Consider the following 21857-nt stretch of genomic DNA (forward strand, 5'->3'; position numbering starts at 1 on the left):
ACAACGCGTTTTTCGTTCTATGTTCTTATGGACTTCTTTTTATTTATTGTTTAGGTGTGAAGATTTCACCAATGGATTTTGGCTACATAACAACTGAACACCCTATATATATATATATATACACACACTTTTCAAGGGGAAATGTGTAAGATGGTCTGTAGAACATTCTGACTATCCACTTAATAAAAGTTTGAGAAACGCTTATTTAGTCTAATACTATAACATGACCCATATTCAGTTGATTCAACTTTACGTTAAATTAATAGAATGTAATCTTGATACTAAAAAAGGTTACAATTACTTTCAGCATATCCAATCTCACACCCAACCTCGACCATTTGTATGTGAATTCTGTGATGCTGGTTTTACTTCGAATCAACTTCTTCAGACTCATCTGGCACTTCATCAACATCAAAAGGATTCGAATCAGGGTCCAGAATGAGAGCTCAAGTCAATAGACAGCAAAGAAAACAACGCGTGCGTGTGTGTGTGTTTTTTTCGTCGTCCTTCTCGTCAAATTCTATTATTATTATTTGTGTATTGGCTCGTCCTGATTGAAAACAGATCAGGATATGTGATACTTATTATTGTAGTTAGAACTGGTATTTTGTAAATATCATGTACCTTCCTCCTCGCTACTCCAAAAGTCCCCCCTCCCCCAACTCCAGACGTACAAATTTTCAAGTGTCAAAACTAATTACATTATATAGGAAAAAGAGAGTAAAAAATAAACCATTTTTAAAAACTCCAGTTACTTTCACTAAGGAAGAAGAATTTTTTTTGCAGTTGTATCTAGATTAGCCTTGAACATGTATATACTTGTAAATACTGCCATTTTAGTATGTATTATTGTTACATTGTTAATAATTTGTGATTGGGCCAATATTTTGTAAATACACAGACCAAACATTGCCAAATAAGTTTAAATATAAAAAAAAAGCAAAAACAAATTAAAAAGAGAGGAATTTCAATGTATAGAAAACTTTTTTTTTTAATTCAGTGACTTTGTTATTTGTCAAATATTATCCTGTCTGCTCTAACATTTGTATATAGATGCAGTATTTTTCATCAACTCATACCGTATTAGATGTTGGATAGAGGTTTCTTTGATTTTTTTTTTTTATTTTTTTAAGCAGTGGTATTTCAGTTTTTTGTGTACAAAGAAACTGGCATCATCGATTAACTTTTTAACTTTTCAAAAATAGCAGCAACATTGTAAACTCATCTTCACTATTCATATAAAAATGTTTTATAATTGCATCTAAAAAAATGAGTGTTATCGTGTAGTATATTTCTTGAATTCTCTATCTTTACTTCTTCTTTTAAAATACGAGATGTTAAATACAGTAATTTTTTTTTAATTAATCAAGAGTCTTTTTTGGAAGACAGTCGATTGGATTTTGGTACAGAAAGATTTCTTTTTCTAAACTATGATAAAAAAAGTTGTCCAAACAAACTTTGCTATAAAAAAGTATTACTGTAGATACATGAAATACAATGAATATTTAAATTTTTAGAAAGTGTATCCTTTAGACCGCTCATAGAAAGTCCATTTCTTCATAGCAGCTGGTATTTGATGACATTATTGTGTCATCGAAAGTTATGAACTGTTTGAGATGATTGTATGTAGAATTTTTAATTTACAGAAAGTGTAATATGATGTGCTCCACAACATATCTTCGAACAAAAACTTAAAAAATAGTGCCTGTACGCAATTCACAATCAGATTTTTTTTTTTTTTTTTTAATGGAACGAACCAAGTTTAATATTTGGACTGTTCATTGTAAATTTCCTGTCTTCAACTGCAGTTTCATTTTCTTTTCAACTAAACAGTATTATTGTAATTGTTATTATTATTACTGTGTATTTGATCTAATCTTTTTTTCGTATTAGGGCTTACCAAGTGTGGACTGCTCTTAACAATTTCTCTCATAATAGCTGTTGGTATGGTTTAAACTCCCGTATTATGAAATCGTCGTGTGCACCAGTTTATTGTAACGTGTAAGTGGACTCTTTTTTTTCTAAAATTCGATGCAGCTGTGATTGCAAAATATTATGCGAAATATGTATTTTGTAATAATCCTCATTGATAAATTGTAAGTCGACCACGTTGGGTCAATGTATTTTTCAAGTTTTCTTTTTACAATTCCAGTTCTCAACCGTTGTCCTACGTAGGACCTATCAAGTGTGTCACTAGGAATGGTGGTGTGTTGTGCAACGCGTTTTAAAACTGATCTTTGGTGGTCTTATTTGTTTGAAGTTTGTATAATTTTTTGCTTCAGGATGCGTATAGGATCTTATGCTGTAGGATATAATATACTGGTGAGCTTCTGTTTCTGCATCTGCAGCGTTAATAAACAGTTTTTTAAATTATTTTTTAAAGCCAGAATCACTTTAAAAAGAATTGCAGCATAGAAGATAGGCGAACGTAATTAATCCATTGGAACATATACGTCTGGGTCAGAGGAAAGATGGATGATCATCATCATATAGTGTTACCAGTCACAGCATCATGAGGACAATTGGGAGTTACTTCAGAGAAAGAAGTAGCGAACTCCGGTCTAGAAAGCCAGCAATTACGGCGAGGAAAGTCAATGCTTTGACCATACATTTCTTCAAAGGCATAAGTATCACAAGCCAGCTGGGGGCTATAGCACCAGAAGTTGAGTTTAGTATTGGAACATTTGTTTTTCTCAGATTTGAATTAATCTATTGGATCCCATCATGTTCACATATTAGTATAATGTTCATATTCATGTTCATATATTAGTAATCACATATTAATCAAATCCTTAGTACGACGATAATCACACACATCGTTTTTAAATATGGCCCGACAGTCTCATATAAGTCAAAGAAGTAAATATTTTAAATATCCTTGAAGTAAACCCAGAAAAAAAAAATAGTTTTTACAGTTCCTCAAAATGACACATTTGTAGTTTTAACTTTCGTTTTCAACATTAACGTGTCTATACAGTTTAACTGAGATCAGAACTACCTGTACTTCCAGTGACAATCAAATCCAGATGACATCTCAAAATTGGAGAAGCTCACTATTGTGTATTTTTTTTTCTTTCGAAAATTTGATGTCTTAACATGCTATTAATATGTATATATCCGTTGTAATGTAAATTCAAGATCATACTGACGGTTGTCATAAATATCTCCTAAATTTCCTTAAATAAAACCAAACCACTAGGCACAACAGCTCGATTTATGGGCCTGAGCCGCTCCACGTCCTCTTCTAGCGACGAACTTGTAGTCAGCGTGCCGTGTCGCCCTATGCTAACTTTCTAGACCTAATGGCCATCACGTCCTTTATTCACGCGAGTCCCCAGTTTGCCTCACGACGCTGGGTGGACACCGAAAATTGGGGAAAGCACTGGCCGGGAATCGAACCCGGAACCACGTGAACATAAAAACAACGCTCTAACCACAAGACTACAGTGTCGCCCTTAAATTTTTTTTTAAATACTGAAATTATATCTTGTTTTGAAACAATGAAATTAGAGATATTTTGTCCTGTACATGTGTAAATCTTGATCGTTGACTACTGACTGGTTGAAACTTATGCATAGTCGTCAAAAAATGTCCTTCACTTGATTTTATTTCCTTCACTATAACTTAGGAACCAAAGGTCTGCACACCGTAATAGTTCACAAGCTTCTGTAGGGTGTCAAAGTGTACCACCACGCCAAGTTTGATCCAGGGTAGATGAGTTTGGTTGAACTCGTACGGTATATAGCATAGAGTAATGATATAGTATAAGAGGTTTCAGCTGTTCTTCCCGCTGAAACTAAGTTACGTGAGTGCAGACTGTGGCGCCGCCACTCAAGGGAGTTGGGTACCACGGAGTCCTAAAAGCAAGAACGAATCAAATCATTCAGAGCGTGTGAGTGTGATAGAACTATCCAATGATACACTTAGCTACTGCCAGTAGCAGACGATGCAGTTAGTTACGACTCTAGCCGGCCGGTTACGACTCACTGATATAATTTTCGTTGCATTGTGACTGTGAGAAAGATTTGAATTTCCATTAGTTATATAGGAAGTGGTGTATCAGGATGATCAGTTGTGTATAGTGTCTGTGTGATTAATTTTTCAAGGGAACGAGTCAAAGCTTCGAAAAACAAAAGCATTTTAGGAAAAGGAAAAAAAGAAAAAAAAGAAAGAGAGTCTACTTACGCTTTTAAAACGTACAAAAACTGTATGAAAGGCAAAAATAGTTAATTTCATTATAAGGCAGCTAATTATGGAGGGAAAAAAAATAATAAATTTTCAAAATACGTGTTTCATTCGGTTTTAAATTTGCACAAGATTTTGGGTAAAAGGCTATTTTTATCGTCACTTATTTTTGTTGTAAAGAGTTCTCACACCTTTCTCTCTAAAACTCACCACTAAAAAAAAAGTTATAATAAAAATCATATTTATATGTATTATATATATATACATACTTATCTTTGTGTATATATGTATATATTCAGTCTTGTGCAAAACCGAGTGAAACGCGGCCATCTTTTTCATACGTAGTTCGCGCATGTAAATTTACATTTGTGCATGGCTTTACCACACTTGTAAATATGGTCTTTTTGAATGTATCTGGACGAGAGTAAGAAACTATTTTTCGTGTATTTGCTTCACATGCTTGTATTTCGTGTACTTGTATCGTACAGGTTAGACCTTTATAAAATATCTCTTCTCTAATGTATTTATCTATCTGTATTAATACTATTATTGTAAGTTTTTGGAAATCTAATTCAGCGAAGCATATACATATATAGCTACGGCAATAACGACAGGTATAAATATGTATCTTGTACATTTCCTTGACTGTTTCTTCAGTGTTTATATTGCTCATGGAAATTCATGACGTAGTTTAAGTTTCACATTATAATTTAAAGAGTTATTGGAAGGAAAATTTGCACCATTCTACATTAAGCTAACTGTAATGGCTTTTAAGAGTAATTGGAAAACAAAATCAACATTAACATTTAGAGAAGATTTTGGCCTACAATATAGTATTACGATATACAGGGTGTCTCATAGGCATAGAACCGTAGAGAGAATGTTCAGTTTACAGACGGTGTTCAATATGGCTACCGTTTATTATTACAAAGCAGAAGGTGGTTTCTCTAGTCTCTAAAAAACATAATGAAGGCTGACAGGGATGATTTGAGCTTAACGTGACATGATATGTTATCAAAACATACGCATGACACGACACGATATGTTATGAGCCATGTTTTGAATTTTCTCATTGTACGCCAGTGTGTTCAAGTAGACTCACTCAGCCTGTTCCCATCGACTAGTCCAGGGCCCAAAATTGACATTTAATATTTGTAACAACTGCATCTGTTACGGATATCGTGTGTTGCTTTGGATAATGCAGTGGAAGGGATCTTAAGTAAGGATTTCCGTTTCTGCGGATGGATTTCTTAGGGCTTTTAGAATCACTGCGAGTTTTGTCGAACACAGATTCTCCTCTCCTCTCCAATTTTTGGATGTTTTCTATGAAGCTATGAATAATAAATGATCTGGTTTAAACGATTCAATTTTTGGTAACTTTCTTGTCAATATGACCGTCAAACAAGCAAGATCTTTTGAATGTTCCCTCAGCACATAGCGATATCACACAAGTCACGAATATATCTGTAAGGAGAGAAAACTTGTAATTTCCTATGAATCTAGACTTATGAGACACGCCGTAAAACGAAAATGGCTATGTTTCTTTTAGCTGAGAAATACGATATGATAACTTCATGATATCATGAGGTGATCATGAGATATTTCTTAGGTGAAAATTACACATTCAAAACTGTCATTGTGTTATGTCACAGCGCATCCTATTTCCTAGGGCGCTATGTCCAAATATCAATCTTCTGTCTTCCAGTTACTTATAAAAAATGGTGCAAAATCAAACTTCTAATGATCCTTAAGAAACAAAACTGACTTTACATGAAGAGTATACATTTAGAAAAAAAGAGTCAAAATAATTTTGTTGAGTATTTGTTTGGAACATATTTTCTAGTAACTGTTTTATAAAAAATACGTGTGCATAGTAGTTGACAAAAACAACAAAAAAGCAAATTACCAGGTATAAAAATTCATATCAATATTGAATGATATATATGTATGTGTGTGTATATGTTTCTCAAATTAAGAAAGATCCCAGGTCCGGAAACTGCTCAATTGTGCCCAAGGATGAATAGTATAAGAACAATTTATATTATTCTTGATACCAGAAGTTTGATCTGTTTTTCTTTTTTATTTTTATTGTTCTACACAGAAGAAGATTTTACACAGTAGCACAGTAAACGATTTTTTAAAATACAATTTGTGCCAAATTCGTAATTTTAAATATAGTTGTTATGGTTTTATAATATAATTATATACCCAACGAGGATATATGAGAGATAACACACAACACAGTGGTTAACAAAGTACAATGGTGTTTAGTCTTCTAATACACATCTTCTATACAGTTGTGATTAACAGTGGATGTTCAGAAAGTAAGGTGCACTCAGAATATATGCTATGTATTGTATGATTTGTTACTGCTGAATCATAGAGGATAAGTTATCGCAAAAGTGGATATACGCTTACCGACAAATCGATAGATATATAAAAAATATATATATATTACGCGAAATATTGCAAGAGCAGCGTGTGGACTGCTCTTGTTATTGCAAGAAAAAGGAGCTGGATAGCTTTACCTGTTTCACTCAAAATAAAATAGTTACTCGATTTGCAGGAATTCCTAAACACTCATTAGCTTGCGAACATGTTTCACAAAAAACAGGCAATTAACACGTTTTGTAATATTTGTTTTCCTTATGAGCGGCTTATTTCTCAGAACAAGGCCCTATTTAAATTTTAACTCAATAGACAAACTCAGTTTAACATAACCCAATGTTCAGTTGTTGTTAAAGCCAATTCAACATCAGATCGAAATAATTAATAAAAACTAACCTCTTCTTTCCTTCCTGTCGGAGAAACCTGATATAAAGAATAATTTCCAGATTTAAAAGGAATATTTTGATTGAAGAAATACTATGGTAGCTACTTGCTCTGTAATTGGAAGTTCTGCTCCGATTGTGTCAATTAGGTGAAAGGTACAGTGATGCTTTTTATATATATTCCTAGGTTGACCAAGCCATCCTTTTACTTTATTTTTTTTCTTGCATTAAAAAAAAGATATATACTCACACCTGACTTAAATATTGAAATTATATATCGGGTGTTCTAAAAATGGCACCCACGGACCACAGAGCACTATTCTACAGATCAAAATAAAGCGAAAATGTTATGATGGTATGCGCTCTAGGACCTCCTTCAGCCGCTATAGGGAATTAAAATTTCACTATATGGCAACGTCGCAGATTAACTTGGAGCCATCTTGGAGCCATTAGCAAGCATTACTCTGAGAATACAATAAACAGTAAAATCGATTGTTACACTAATAAGTGATGCTACTGTCAACCAATATCGACTTTAGCTGCCATTTGGAAAGAATTGACTTAACTATTTGATTGGTAGATCTAATCAAATCATATATAGAATAATGCTGTGTGGTCCGTGGGTGTCATTTTTAGAACACCCGATATACATGTGAATCAGAATAACCAAAATAATAAATAATATGGTTATCTCGAGACAAGCCCCAAAGTCTTCGAGTCATAATGATTCGTCGCCGAGGTATAGAAGAAAGGGACAATGCACAAAACGTCCAGTTGGTCGACAGCATTAATGGCATGTAACACATGAGACGATCGGAGTTCTGTGCTTTTATATAATGTTTATATGTTGTCCTTTCTCTATAGTTCTATGACCGATTGCTGGAAGGTTCAATGTTCGCGTTATTATTTTCATTGTGATTTTCTCTTTGTAATCGTACGTGTACCAACTATTTTGATGTATATTTGTAAAAGGAAGTTTTTCATCTTTCTTTCTTCAAGGAAACACTAAAATATTTCTCCTTGATTGGATTCTGAAAATAATTTCATACAAACCAATCGACTAGATAGCTATAAAATATGAAAGGTCAAAATTCTAAGTTTCTTTCGTTGAAATGTAATAATTATCTATTTTAATATTCTATCAATGATTACAGAGCAAGTTGTCTCTCTTCTCCCTCCCATCCCACCCACCGATAAACTACAAATAGAAACACACTGTACTTGCTTTATGCTTTTACTTTTTTTTTTTTTTTTTTTGAAAAATCAAATGTAAGATATATATATATATATATATATATATATATATATATATATATATATATATATATATATATATATATATATATATATATATATATATTTAATTAAAGAGCTTTCGAATGTAATGTTATAAATATGTTAAAAAAAGATTAATTCTAAATTAGTTTCTAAAAGGTGTTAAAGTGATATGAACGTTATCAGAAAAAAAAAAAATAAACACTAATTTTATTTCTAAAAGAGTGCCAATTTTGTATTGAAACTTCCTGTGCAATTTACCATAAACAAATCATCATTTTACCATTTTACCCATTAATGTAAGGTTACCAGTTTTATTCAAAGGATTTGGGCACATGTCCAGTATGTGAGTTCTCATTATTTAACTTTTATTATTATATCTTCTGAATCTAATTTAGATTTTTATGCAGCAAATGGTGAATGAAGTGTGACAAGAGTCAACAGAATATACCAGTCTCATTTTTGAAACCAAGTCATTAAAAATCATGTCAAACGGTGCGCGGTTCCTTTTGGAATTTTATTCAAAAATAAGATAAATATAGTCTACTGTACATGCACGTTGTTGCATATAAACATGACGTACAAGTTATAATTTTCATTTGTTTTACCTAAAGATATTGCAGCTGCATATGATGTGATTTTGTGAATTCGCGATTTTTGTTCGCTTTTTCTTCCGAAGTTTTGCGAATTCACTCACGAGTCTAATCGAAGAGGACGAAACATCGGCGCAATGATTTCATATTGAATTGTTCCTTTCGTGTTGACTGTTAAATCAGCGCAGGAAAAATTTGGTAGAAAAAATAGAAAATCTGGGGAAAAGATAAAAGCTTCTTGCACATATTTCTGATAACCTTTTAAATGCTCCTATAAAACTATTCCACGAAATAAAATGCAACATCTTAAAACCCAAAGACAGAAATATCAGTGATAACAATATAGAAACCCCTGGTACTGAAATTGGATAAAGCCTCTATTTAGAAAGAGTTTCAGCAACCTTCTTTTGTAGTGGAAATGTACAAATATATATCTGTGGTGTTTGGGAGAAGATGAACAAGTCCAAAACCTTAATTTTGAGATACAGACATTTGAAGGCTTTTACCCATTTTGTTAATGGATTGTGCTAACAATGGAATGTTGTTCCTTATTATTTGAAATATAAATATTGGCAAACAACATTCTATTGTCAGCACAAGCCACTAACAAAATGTTTAATTTTTTTTTAAAGTCCCCTTCATTTGAAGATTTAGTTTATAGACTTGTCCCCTTTTCGCAAAAATCACAAGCTTATATATAACGTATTAATTGAAATATATATATATTTCCAAAATGTAGGGCTAAAATTCTTGATGGGCGCTTAAAATGTCACAATACATTTTTGGACAAATGAGAAAAGTACCAGTAGATACTTTATAACCGTATCTTTAACGTTTTTACGTTAAATGTATATAGGCCATAGTAACAACGTGTTCTCTTATCAGTTATTTTACAGTTCATAACTGCATGTGAAGTTCAAGCATAGTACTTGTATTTTTCAGGACGGGTAGACGTAGTACCGGTAACTCTACCTGCAAAGATACAACTAACAAGTCACTGGCTTTGTATCAAATGATGAGCTGTTGGTTTGGTAGTTGCATGAATTTTCTGTACTGATCTTGTAAATGGTGATGGTATCAGCAGAATGAACGGATTCTCAAACACGACACAATTTTTTTTTTTTTTTGGGGGGGGGGTGCAGATATTTAAGAGGTGCTTATATTCGAGTAAATATGGTAAAATAAAACAGGGCAAGACCATAGAACGAAATTTAAAGAAGGGAATAGGAGAATTACAGGAACATGTTAACAGATCCGCAAACAGAGTTTTTGGTAACCTTATATTAATATTCAGAAATCCCGGTACAAATAAAATTGCTTCCTTCAATAAGAGCAGTATTACCGATCTATGTTGTTAGTTATTCAAACTCATGTCTTCCCTTTTATATGTTGCGAAATAAGGTACAAATTTAAATTGCGACTTATTCTTGAGAAAACTCAATATAATTACTATATCTAATAATTGTTTGTTCCTAACATAATTTTAAAGCTTCCATTGCTTTGTAAGAAAGATTGCCTCAAAAATAATAATCACTCCTTTTAAATTAGAAACCATTTCAGAACAGATAAACGGATTTATAATAAAATCTGTAACGTTATTTTTTATATTCTGATTAATTCAGAAGATTAATTCAGAAGTATGGAGGCTGTCAATGAAATTCCGTGTTTGTATATGGTCCAGAAGTAACAGAACGATGCCTTCTCAATTATCACATTCTTGAGATTTCGGAAATTTTAAACTTAAAAGAAAATCACAGCATTTATGGTATATAAATGTATTACATCTAAATTTCAGGTAGCTATTTACGAAATATTTATGTAATTTTCTGCCCGAAAGAGGTACTAATTATTTTTTGTAATTGGATGACTTTATAATAATTTGTTTAAAGAAAAAATCTACGATTTACTTCCAGAGTTTCTTCCAACATTAGTAAAATTGCTCATATTATTAGATATGATATATCCTGGGCACTAGTTAAACAAAGCACTTATTTTACAGAAAGCAAAGTATATAAAACTGTGAAGAATACTTTTTATTTCTTTCCCTTTTTTTTCAGCATTACTGTTTTTAAGTAATATTGTTTTCATAATACAATATTTTAATAACTGTTAAACTTATATATAAATATATATATATATAAAAGTTTTAAACTTTTATTTTCTGATTATCCTGCACTCAAGTGTGCATTTTTAATTAGCAGTATAAAAAAATGGAAGTGCCATGAGGGCTGGTGCGTGTATATGTATAAATATCTATATAAATACATATATATACATATATCTATATATATGAGGCAAAGAAGTGGGTTTTTTATGTAACTACATAAAGGAATCAATATTTAGATGTTTTTCATTCATACGACTGCTTGAACTGTGTGTAACATAGTATAAAGAGAATAGCTTGGTGCATAGAAAAAGTTGTATTCCAAAAGTCCAGACCCGCGGGCACACTGTATAGTGAAATGAATTATTTTTGTATTTGAACCAGGGAATTTGAAGATAACTATAGAGTTCACATGGGTGTATGTTAAAACTTGTGTGAGATAACTATGTATGGTATCTCCAATGCAAACTATTTCGATTTTTTTTGCATATACTATTGTTGGATGATTGTATGTGTGTATTTATGTATGACTCAAAGATTTTTTTTTGAAAGTTCGATAAACAGTGTTTTTTTGATCATACTTGTTGTTTTTAACTTAATACCTATATATATAACGGTCTCAAAAGCATTCGAAAAATAAAACAAAAGTTTTTTTTTTTTTAAAAAAAACGCTTTCATTAGAAAAAAAAAAAAAAAACAAATCGTTCTAAAAAGTAATCATTAAATCTGTTTTCAAGAAAATTACTATTAATATTTTTCTACTTATATACGACTAAAAAGAAAACCATGGGGAACTCTCACATATAGTCAATTTTCAACGAATTGAAAAAAAACTTCATTAATGAATTCTCTATGTCTGTGTATGTCTGTTATTTGCATTTTTCTGTTTCAATTTTGAGTCCTCTATTCGCTAGAGCATCAAAAACTCTCTCAAAGAAGTGACGGAATTTTTCTCATCACTCTCTTATTATTCCCGAGATATTGGCCAAAAAAGTTCAGATGTCGGGAGATTTAAGGAGCCATATCTCAGGTACCGTAAGTCATAGATTGATGATATTGGTGTTGATCAATATTTAAGAGAATGGTGAACATTTTGATACCAAATAGTAACCCGTGGCCACTGGCCAACTGACCACCATTCTCCAGATATTAGGCAAAAAAGTTCCGATTTCGGAAGATTTAAGGAGCAATATCTCAGGAACCATAAGTGATAGAGAGATGACATTTGTGTTGATCAATACCTAAGAGGATAGTGAACATTTTGATATTAATAGTAACTGTTGACCACTGGCCAATTGGCTATCGTTCCCCAGATATTGGCCAAAAAAGTTCCGATTTCAGGAGAGTCATATCTCAGGAACCGTGTCATAGAGAGGCGAATTTTTCAATTTTGAGCATGTCTCTTCATAAAACAACATATCGTAGAACGTTTTAACAGAACTCTTAAACAAAACATGTGGGAAAAATTTAGTACTCAAGTAAATTATAAATGGATATAGATTACAAGAATTTTTAATGAGTATAATAATAAAGTACATAGAACAATTGGTATAAAGCCTGTAGAAGTTAATAAGAAAAAATAATTCTTTCGTTCGTTCTGGCAATGCTCTTAGAGCATTCTCACTGGTTAATATATGACAGCGCTCGTGATAATGAACTTTTTAGTGATGCATAAATAGAAAATAATTTCTTGAAAACAGAACTATCTTTTATTTTTGAGTACGATTTGTTTTATTTTCTACAGAAAATATGTTTAATAATATTTTATTTTCTATTTTTTAATCCTAATTAAACCCATTTTCTATTTACATTTTATACATTCATTATTCTCCGTACGGTTCAAGTACAAAATGCTCTTAGTTAAAAATATATGAAAGTGACAATACAATATTTTATTGTCATCCGATGTACAAAGTTTAATCATTGTGTGACGATGGAAAATGACTTAAATTATGGTTGGAAGATTTGAAGACAAACGAAGTTAAAGTAAAACCTGTAAAATAGAAAGAAGTCAACCCTATTCTCTAAGTTAAGCCATATATAAGCTAACAAGTTGTATGTGATATTGTGGGAATGGCCTCCTGGACAAAGATAATAATAATATGAAAAATTCTTTGTGCAGATATTTTTAACGTTTGTTGATTTGCGAGTTCGTGCGTGACTGACTTCTGAAATTTTCAATACTACTTCGCTTTTTATTAAGTTTTTGTGTTTTGCTGGACACACTATCACGATTAAGTGAACTCTGAAGCGTGACCACGGCTTGAACCAATAAAGTTGGAGCTTTCCGCACCACGTTATCTCGCCTCAAAAGAGAGCTGGATTACAAGACAACGCTAACAGCCCCAGCTCACACTGCTTCGTGCAAAGTCCAGGGTCGGATTAACCCATCTGGTGGTCTAGAGCTATATATATATATATATATATATGGGAGTGTGTGTGTGTAACCCCTGCTGACTTCGCCTAATGCATTTCTGTGAAAGTACAGTAGAAAAGTTAAGGGGATACATATACCTACGACATCAACTATGCAATGCATTAATTAGATTATGATATACTTAACCCTTATAAGACCACCTTGAAAACGGCCCATACGGGGTTGCTACTTACTTAATCCTCTGCTGTGTGATCTGATTATTAATTAAGATATCGGAATGATCTTTTTCTATGACAAATATGGATAGACCATAGTTTATCCTGATGGTATTTTTTCCCTGAGTGTCGAATTTCCTTCTCAAATTTGAGCCTAAGATAAAAAATTCGAGAATTTTTGAATTTCCACTTTTCTTTTTTCCTTATAGCTTCCTTCGTTTTAGAGAGATCTACCTAGGACTTGTCAAGTACATACCTCGTATACCTAATTGTTGAAATTAATTGGACCATCCCGCGGTCAGTGTTGCCAACTGCGGGAATTAAAATTTCCCTATATTTGGGTAGGAAAATTAGAAATTTATGTTTATAATTTTGTATCTATACGTACGAACGCAAATCAACTTACGCCAGTCGAACATCAGTCCTTACTGAACAAAAGCAAGTACGTATTGTTACAATTGGGTAATTAGGCGGCGCACGAAAACTTCGAATTTTCGTTCTAAGCCTTGATTTTTTTTTACTTTTCTGTTTACCATAATCTATTTTTTAAACTACAAACTTCGTTTCCTAGATGTCGACATGATACTTGTAGGATATATTACTGGTGTACGAAAGTTTATTTTAAGATAGTCTGCGTCTGTTGGTGTCAGTGTTTCCAGCCACAGGAAATATTAATTTCCTATTTTATGAAGAAAATTCGGAAAAATCCCTTTTTCCCTCTTGTTAGTTACATTGGAACAAGTGTACCAGCATCTGAAAGCCTCGTCTCTGGTGTACACAACGTACCATGGAAAGTTTCACGTGGATAATTAGAGGGAGTACAGTTGAGGTTTATAGTAGACCTTGTTCTCTAAGTGGATATTTTTTTAAGTAGAATGAGATATTTTTTAATGACATGGTTACTTTATTAGATCTTGTTACGATACTTGTAGCATGTATTAGAGGGATACCAAAGTTTATTTTAAGATAGTTTGCGTCTATCTGGTAGCAGTGTTTCCAGAAAATGTTAGAAAATTTTAATTCCCGATTTTAGGTGAAATATTCGGAAAATATCTAACTTTTGCCTCTATAATTTCCCTCATGTTGGCTACATTGGAAGAAACCTACCAGTCTCTGAAAGCCTCGTCTTTGACCTATAGAGCGAACCATAAAAAGTTTCAATAGGATAATTAAGAAAGTTGCCAACCCTGCAAACCGTCGATTTTTGCTTCTGAGGCGGAAAGTGTCAAAATTTCGTGTGTATGATGAAGTATTTTTTCTTTCTGTCTTTGTATGGTAGCTAACGACTTCAGGTTTTCACTATGTGTTATCAACACATTAAAAACATTTCTGAGGTGACTTGGACTCATGTAGCAACAGTGGCGCCAGCTCCAAATCTTAAAATTCAGTTAGGAATTTTTTTGTAAATTTTTACTCCTACATTTCCCTCCCACTGGCAACACTTCAATCAAACGACATAAACTTGCTACGTGTCTTTTTCTAAAAAACATGATATCAATCATATCAATCGAGTTATAATTCATTAACTGAAAATATACGAAAACGCCAAAAAATGACCCTGTCTCGAAAGGGTAATGGAACTTTCCAAATACATAAAAAAAGTTACCGTCATATAAATATAATAAATAGAAAAATGAGTACATCAAAAAATTTCCTTTCTCAGCTTTCGTCCAAGCGAAGTCCTCTATCACATCCTGAAAGTCAAGAGAACTGATCAACGAACGAGTTTGTTTCATATTTTATCTTACGATTATGGTATCTTGTATGTTTCTTTTCAGATAGCCAGTTAAGATTTTGATCAGAGTGGAGGTGCCCTATCTCCTTAATCCGGCCCTGGCAAAGTCTATTATATTTGTGGTCTATGGTCTAAAACCTTTTTTTGTCCCATATATAGCGAAGCTTGTAACGCAGAAGCTAAACAAAATTTTAAAACTTATCTTTACCATTTTATGCGAGTCGAGTCACCTTCCACCATTGTGAAACAATGTACTACATCTAAGAAAGAAAGCAGAATAACTAGCAGATTAAGATGTCGATTTCTTAATATAGTTCACGAATGGAGACAGATACTCAAAAACTCAAATTCTTGAATTGAGATGACTGGAATCTGAGAAATTCGATTGAACTTGTATGACAGCAAGATGAAATGTAACCTCCTGGACATGTTTAAAAATGATAATTATTCCTCCCCTTCAAGTCAGTACTCGGAATTCAATTCATCTGAGTGAAACTAAAAGACTCGATCCAGAGAAATGAATTTTCGATTCGAATAGGTTGAAAAGAACCAGTCTCAGAAAATATACCAAACTTTGTATCGCTACACTTTGTGGGAGAATGATGGCAAAAGATATATTTACACTGGTAGCAGACACACATTCAAGGGATCTAAGTGCGCTTGAGAATTTTGGATCAGCACGATCATTCCTGAAGTTGATACACTATGCATTTTTATTTTTCGATGACAGAAAATTCCTATATCTGGAAACATGTGGTTGTATGCTACACAGCAAAGAAAGTATGAAAATCACATGCGTCTGCTGAGAGAAAAGTGTAGTACTTCTGATGCTAATATTAAGGAAACACATTTGTGTATCTTGATGAGTTGTTGCTTTACATTAGGGTCCAATACACAAAAGGCTCGACGTGCCGACCATTATACTTACGATGTATGTTCCCGTACATACGCTCGAACATCCATCATATTTATTGAATAGCTTGTTCTTCGGCCATTACACGTGCAAATCTTCCTCTGACTCAATGCAAAGCATAAGTGGAGTTAGGAATTGTCTGCTGGGGGGCGGGGGCAAACCTGGGGCGAGGCAAACTTTCAAAACAACCGCAGCATTTTTATTTTTATTATCTTATAGGTGGAATTTTTATTTTTTGTCGCAAGGTTGGGGGGGGGCAATGTCCCCCTCATAACTCCGCCTATGATGGAAAGTCTCATAAATTCAACTCTACGTTGTTCCACAGAAAGAGAAAGATTGAAGTTAAACCGGTCGAAGATGCAGATCACGAAATTGGGTTCCCTGACCTATTTATCTACCTTGAACCTGTGTTGAGATTGTCACTGTGTTGAAAATATGTGCAAAAGAACAGTGGTGCCATATTGTTCAAACTACATTTGTTGGTGTTTCACACTGCCTTACAAGCAGTTAACAACACAAATATATACACTGTGCAGAGCCGTACCCATGAGAGGTATAATACAAACAATTTTAGGTGATTCGCGTCGCGTGACATAAGTAAAACGCCCTTGGCAATGCAGAGTGTATACGGTAAAACAACATACATTTATTTTTAAGACTTGCTTTTGCTTTGGATTTCCATTTACCAGGTAAACAATATGTTTATCGGACGTAGGTTCCTATTTAAAATATACTTTCTACACGTGGTTTATATTTGTAAACATGAACGTGTGCTCATTATTTATAAATAAAACTACGTGCTCTTCTACTACAAGTTACTACATGAAGCAAACGACATGAATCAACATTATCACTTGGTCATGTAGAGGAGGAACACCAGCGCTACCGCCGCTCAGAATAAGGTATAAAACTCCATGCATCGCCTCAATCGACATCAGTTTCTACTGGTCAACTCCCCTCTCTTAGCTTGCCTGGAGCTTTGAGGCCTCCTACTCAGTCAGGTTGCTTGCAGCTTTCTGGGAACTCACTCTCCTAGCTTGCATGGAGCTATGAGAGATTCCTAAATGCAACCACGTAGCTTGCGTCGAGCTATATGGTTTTCCTTCCCGCCTAGCTTGCCTGGAGCTTTGAAGCCTTCTACTCACTCAGGTTGCTTGCAGCTTTGTGGGAACTCACTCTCCTAGCTTGCATGGAGCTATGAGAGGTTCCTAACTGCAACCACGTAGCTTGCGTCGAGCTATATGGTTTTCCTTCCCGCCTAGCTTGCCTGGAGCTTTGAGACCTCCTACTCACTCAGGTTGATTGTAGCTTTGTGGGAACTCACTCTCCTAGCTTTCATGCAGCTATGAGAGATTTCTAACTGCAACCACGTAGCTTGCGTCGAGCTATATGGTTTTCCTTCCTGCCTAGCTTGCCTGGAGCTTTGAGGCCTCCTACTCACTCAGGTTGATTGCAGCTTTGTGGGAACTCACTCTCCTAGCTTGCATGCAGCTGAGAGAGATTCCTAACTGCAACCACGTAGCTTGCGTCGAGCTATATGGTTTTCCTTCCCGCCTAGCTTGCCTGGAGCTTTGAAACCTCTACTCACTCAGGTTGATTGCAGCTTTGTGGGAACTCACTCTCCTAGCTTGCATGGAGCTATGAGAGATTCCTAACTGCAACCACGTAGCTTGCGTCGAGCTATATGGTTTTCCTTCCCGCCTAGTTTGCCTGGAGCTTTGAGGCCTCCTACTCACTCAGGTTGATTGCAGCTTTGTGGGAACTCACTCTCCTAGCTTGCATGGAGCTATGAGAGATTCCTATCTGCAACCACGTAGTTTGTGTCGAGCTATATGGTTTTCCTTCCCGCTTAGCTTGCCTGGAGCTTAGAGGCCTCCTACTCACTCAGGTTGATTGCAGCTTTGTGGGAACTCACTCTCCTAGCTTGCATGGAGCTATGAGAGATTCCTAACTACAACCACGTAGCTTGCGTCGAGCTATATGGTTTTACTTCCCGCCTAGCTTGCCTGGAGCTTTGCGGGACTCCAATTTCTTTGCTTGCCTAAAGCACTGAGAATCCTAACTCATTTCCACTCAGTTTGCATGGAGCTTTGTGGGAGTCCTATCCTTGGCTGCCTTGGCCTTGGGGCACCTGTTTTACGCTAACTATTTAGTCGATTTTGTATTGGTCTTAGGACCACACTATAGTGATTGTGTTATATTGTTTTTAACATACATTTTTAAAATAGAAGGTTGTGGGAGAAAACCGAATTCCGTATGTAAATTCTTTTAGTTTGTACCTTTAGAAGGCATTTTACAGTACTCTACTCAGTACCCATTACAAGCCTTAGAAATCCGTGATATGAATTTTTCATCATCTTGTATATAATATAAGATATTCCGGGTAGTAAAGATGAACTCAATAAAAATTTGTGCAATTCGAACGTTCGGAAATTACTTTTGAGGTGATAGAATAATTGTGTCAAACTGCTCTATGGTGGCTCTTGATGGATATATATTTAGTTTGTGGAAGTCATTGCTCTTTCCCGTGGAAAATGCAGTTTCGAAATAAATGGACAATTATTTTAACCGTTTAGAGTGCATTTTTAGGAAACAAGCCTTTGTTGAATTTGCTCTTATTATCGTCAACGCCTTATATACTTACATACATGTATATACACTTAAAATAATGGAAACATGTCAGATGTCTTGGTTGGCAACAGTTAGGTGGCGACAGGCTGTTGATGGTGCGTTACGGCAAACTTGGTGCTACGTGAGGAGCAGGAGAACGGCAGTGTGCAGTGAACTGAATAAGCGTGATAATGTAAGATGAGTAACCTCTCTTATATCCATACAGCCAAAATGTTAATGCTTGGAAATGTGATGCAGGTGTGACAAAATGCCAAGTATATTGGGCAGGAAACGAGGAAAGTGTCAAGGTGATGAAAGCGTACAAAATTCATTGCAAAACCACATAAGTGAGGAGGAACAGTGGTCGGAAGAAAGCTCTCTGTAACAGGTTCGGCCATTAAAGTGGATTATCACCCACAACCATTGTGTGACTGCGCTGCAAGTAATAAAGGAACTCAAACAGCAGCCCCAAAGCCTGCGTCGAACATCACATTCCGTCACGAGTTACATAACATGAACATACGAGGTCAGGTTGCACGAGCGAAACCTCTGCTAAAACAACCACGATCCTTTAGCATGATGCCAATGCTGACGCGAACATGTAACATGTTCGCTAATGATTGGAGACGTGTAATATCGTAGGATATTTCAAACCACGGACCGTGTTTGTGTAGCGATCGCCCAAAGAAACTTACGATCCGCAGTGCCTCCTCCCAAACGTGAAACATGGCGACGGCTCTGTGCTTCTGTGGGCCGCAATATCGTAGTGGGTTTTTCACACAGCTGAAACTGTTACGGCGTGGTTTGAGGATAATCAGAATGAACACTTTCCCTGGCCCACCCATTCCTCGTATCTGAACATAACTGAACATCTGTGATCCATGTTGAAGACACTTATCCGGTGAAGATTTCCACCTTCATCCTTTGTCACTGAACTGAGATGCAGTGTGGAATAGCGTAAGATTTCACTTGCTACCATTCACAACTTCTATGACTCCATTCACGTCGCATCAGAGCTGTTCTGAGAGCGAAAAGGTGATTCAACGATATATTAATTTGGTAAGTTGCTTCTTTAGGTGTTTGTATTAAATCGATAGGTATTAATATACAGTATGAATTACTATTATTAGAAAAATCACATTAAAAAAATAGAAAGTACGCTCCGATTTCCTAAACTAAATCATGTTACGCTGCAGTTATTACTGAAATGTTTATTTATGAAATATGAATAAAATTGTGGTTTCAGAAAACTTAGCCCTACAAGTACTCTACGTTTGTGGACGTTTTCATGAGAGATGACTTATGCCACTCAGGGTTACTAAAGCAGTTTTGTGTATGAGATGATATATTGCACGAGCCGTATTTGGTGGAACTGAAAAAAAATGTTGCTAATATTTCCGTGATAAGTAAGTCGCGAACATTAAAGGTTATGAAATGAAGTACTAACTAAACCTGCGCTATTTACACAGCGCACAGCGCAGTGGCTCCGCTGAGATCCGAACGAGACAATTGTGTTCAAAGTTATACGTGCTACCGGGCGGAATATCGTGAGTTACAACATATTTTGTAATGTAAGAACTACAAAAAATTACCTGGCAGAATAGTTTGAACCGAGTAATTTGTTCGGAAATGGTTGGGTAAGTGGAAAACTCGGACAATACGTATCCCATCATTTCCAAAAACACACTTTTTCGGATAAAAAAATTGCTCCAGGGTCCCAGACGGGGTCCAACTCAAAATTTTCAAATTGCAAGGGGGTTAAGTAGCACATCGTTTGAAAGCTGTTGTAAAATGAAAGAAAATGCAGCAATTGACACTCTACGACAACCCTGTGCAAAATGGCGACGAGTCAAAGTATAAACAAAAACTTAATTGAAAAGTCCATGGTCACCCCTATAAATCGGAAACTGTGAGACAAATGTGAAAATAAGAAAGGTAGTGTGGCATTATTTTCAAAGTACAATAATTTAAGTGAAAACGTCTTGTCCCAGGGTCCCAGGACGGGTCCAACTAAAAAGTTTCAAATGGCAAGAGAAGTTAAGTAGCTCATTGTTTGCAAGATCTTGTTAAATGAAAGTAGATAGAGCAAGTCTCGACTTTCTACGATAACCCTGTCCAAAATTGTGGTAGGTCAAAATGTAAGCAAAAGCTTAATTGAAAAACTATGTCCACCTTGAATCTAAGATGGCCGCTTAAAGCCTATGTCATTCATAACAGTACAAATCTGAATCTCTATTTTTCTCTATTATGTATTTAGAAACAATAGGAAGAGTAAAGAACAATTGAATTTCGATTCACTTCAACTATTATTTTATTCGGTAACAACATATATATGTTTTGTTCTTAATGCATGTTCGTCACGGTTCTCTTGATATCATTTACTTGAATATAACGAATACGCGATGAACACACAACTCTGACTTTCTACTCATAATGCTAAACAAAAGTTGAATACCTTCGGGTATTTTTTCTAATTTTGTCATACGTAGTTCATGCATAAAGGACTTGCTGGACAAGTAGGTTGGGGGCTTTATTGCAACGTATTCGTGATGGTTACATTTGTATGGCATTCTTTGGTTTGATCGCAATATTTCAAGCAATACCAAATATATATAAAGAAAGATTCATTTGCAAGATTGGCGAGTAGTACCAAACCATGTGTAAGTCATTTTAGTACATAGAGCTGCGTCAAACTTTGTTGGTTTGGTCACATTATTCAAAGAAATAACATATTTATATACGAACTCATATTTTACGCTGACAGCCATATTGGATTACAGATTATGCACCTCTTTGATATTTTGTGGATACCTACTATTAATCATAAACGCAAATACCACATTTCGCTTCTCCAACACCAGTGGTGTGAGCTGGACATGCGTTCGATACATAGTGCGGCATTTTGAGCTCAAGATGTCGCGTTTTTGAACACTTCGCATATTTTCGTCACCTACTAATCAATATTAATGCAAATTTGGTTTTCCTAGCTTCAGCAGTTTGGTATGCTTATCCTTTCGATATAGGTTTTAAGCAACCATCTTGGATTCAAGGTGGACATAGATTTTCAATTAAGCTTTTG

The 21857-nt window shown here is 34.8% G+C and overlaps 1 protein-coding gene across 4 annotated transcripts in view; it reads left to right on the forward strand.

The window, feature by feature from the left end:
• Window positions 1–7180, forward strand: part of shn (zinc finger protein schnurri) — a 472944-nt gene extending 465764 nt beyond the window's left edge. For all 4 annotated transcript variants that reach the window (XM_081755807.1, XM_081755808.1, XM_081755806.1 and 1 more), the window contains exon 13: window positions 308–7180. In XM_081755807.1, the coding sequence (XP_081611933.1) occupies window positions 308–442 (135 nt within the window). In that variant the 3' untranslated portion in view covers window positions 443–7180. The remainder of the gene's footprint in view (window positions 1–307) is intronic.
• The last annotated feature ends 14677 nt before the right edge of the window (window positions 7181–21857 follow it).

The sequence above is a fragment of the Thermobia domestica genome, chromosome 4, assembly GCF_964235325.1.
Source record: "Thermobia domestica chromosome 4, izTheDome1.hap1.1, whole genome shotgun sequence".
Classification (NCBI taxonomy): Eukaryota; Metazoa; Arthropoda; class Insecta; order Zygentoma; family Lepismatidae; genus Thermobia; species Thermobia domestica.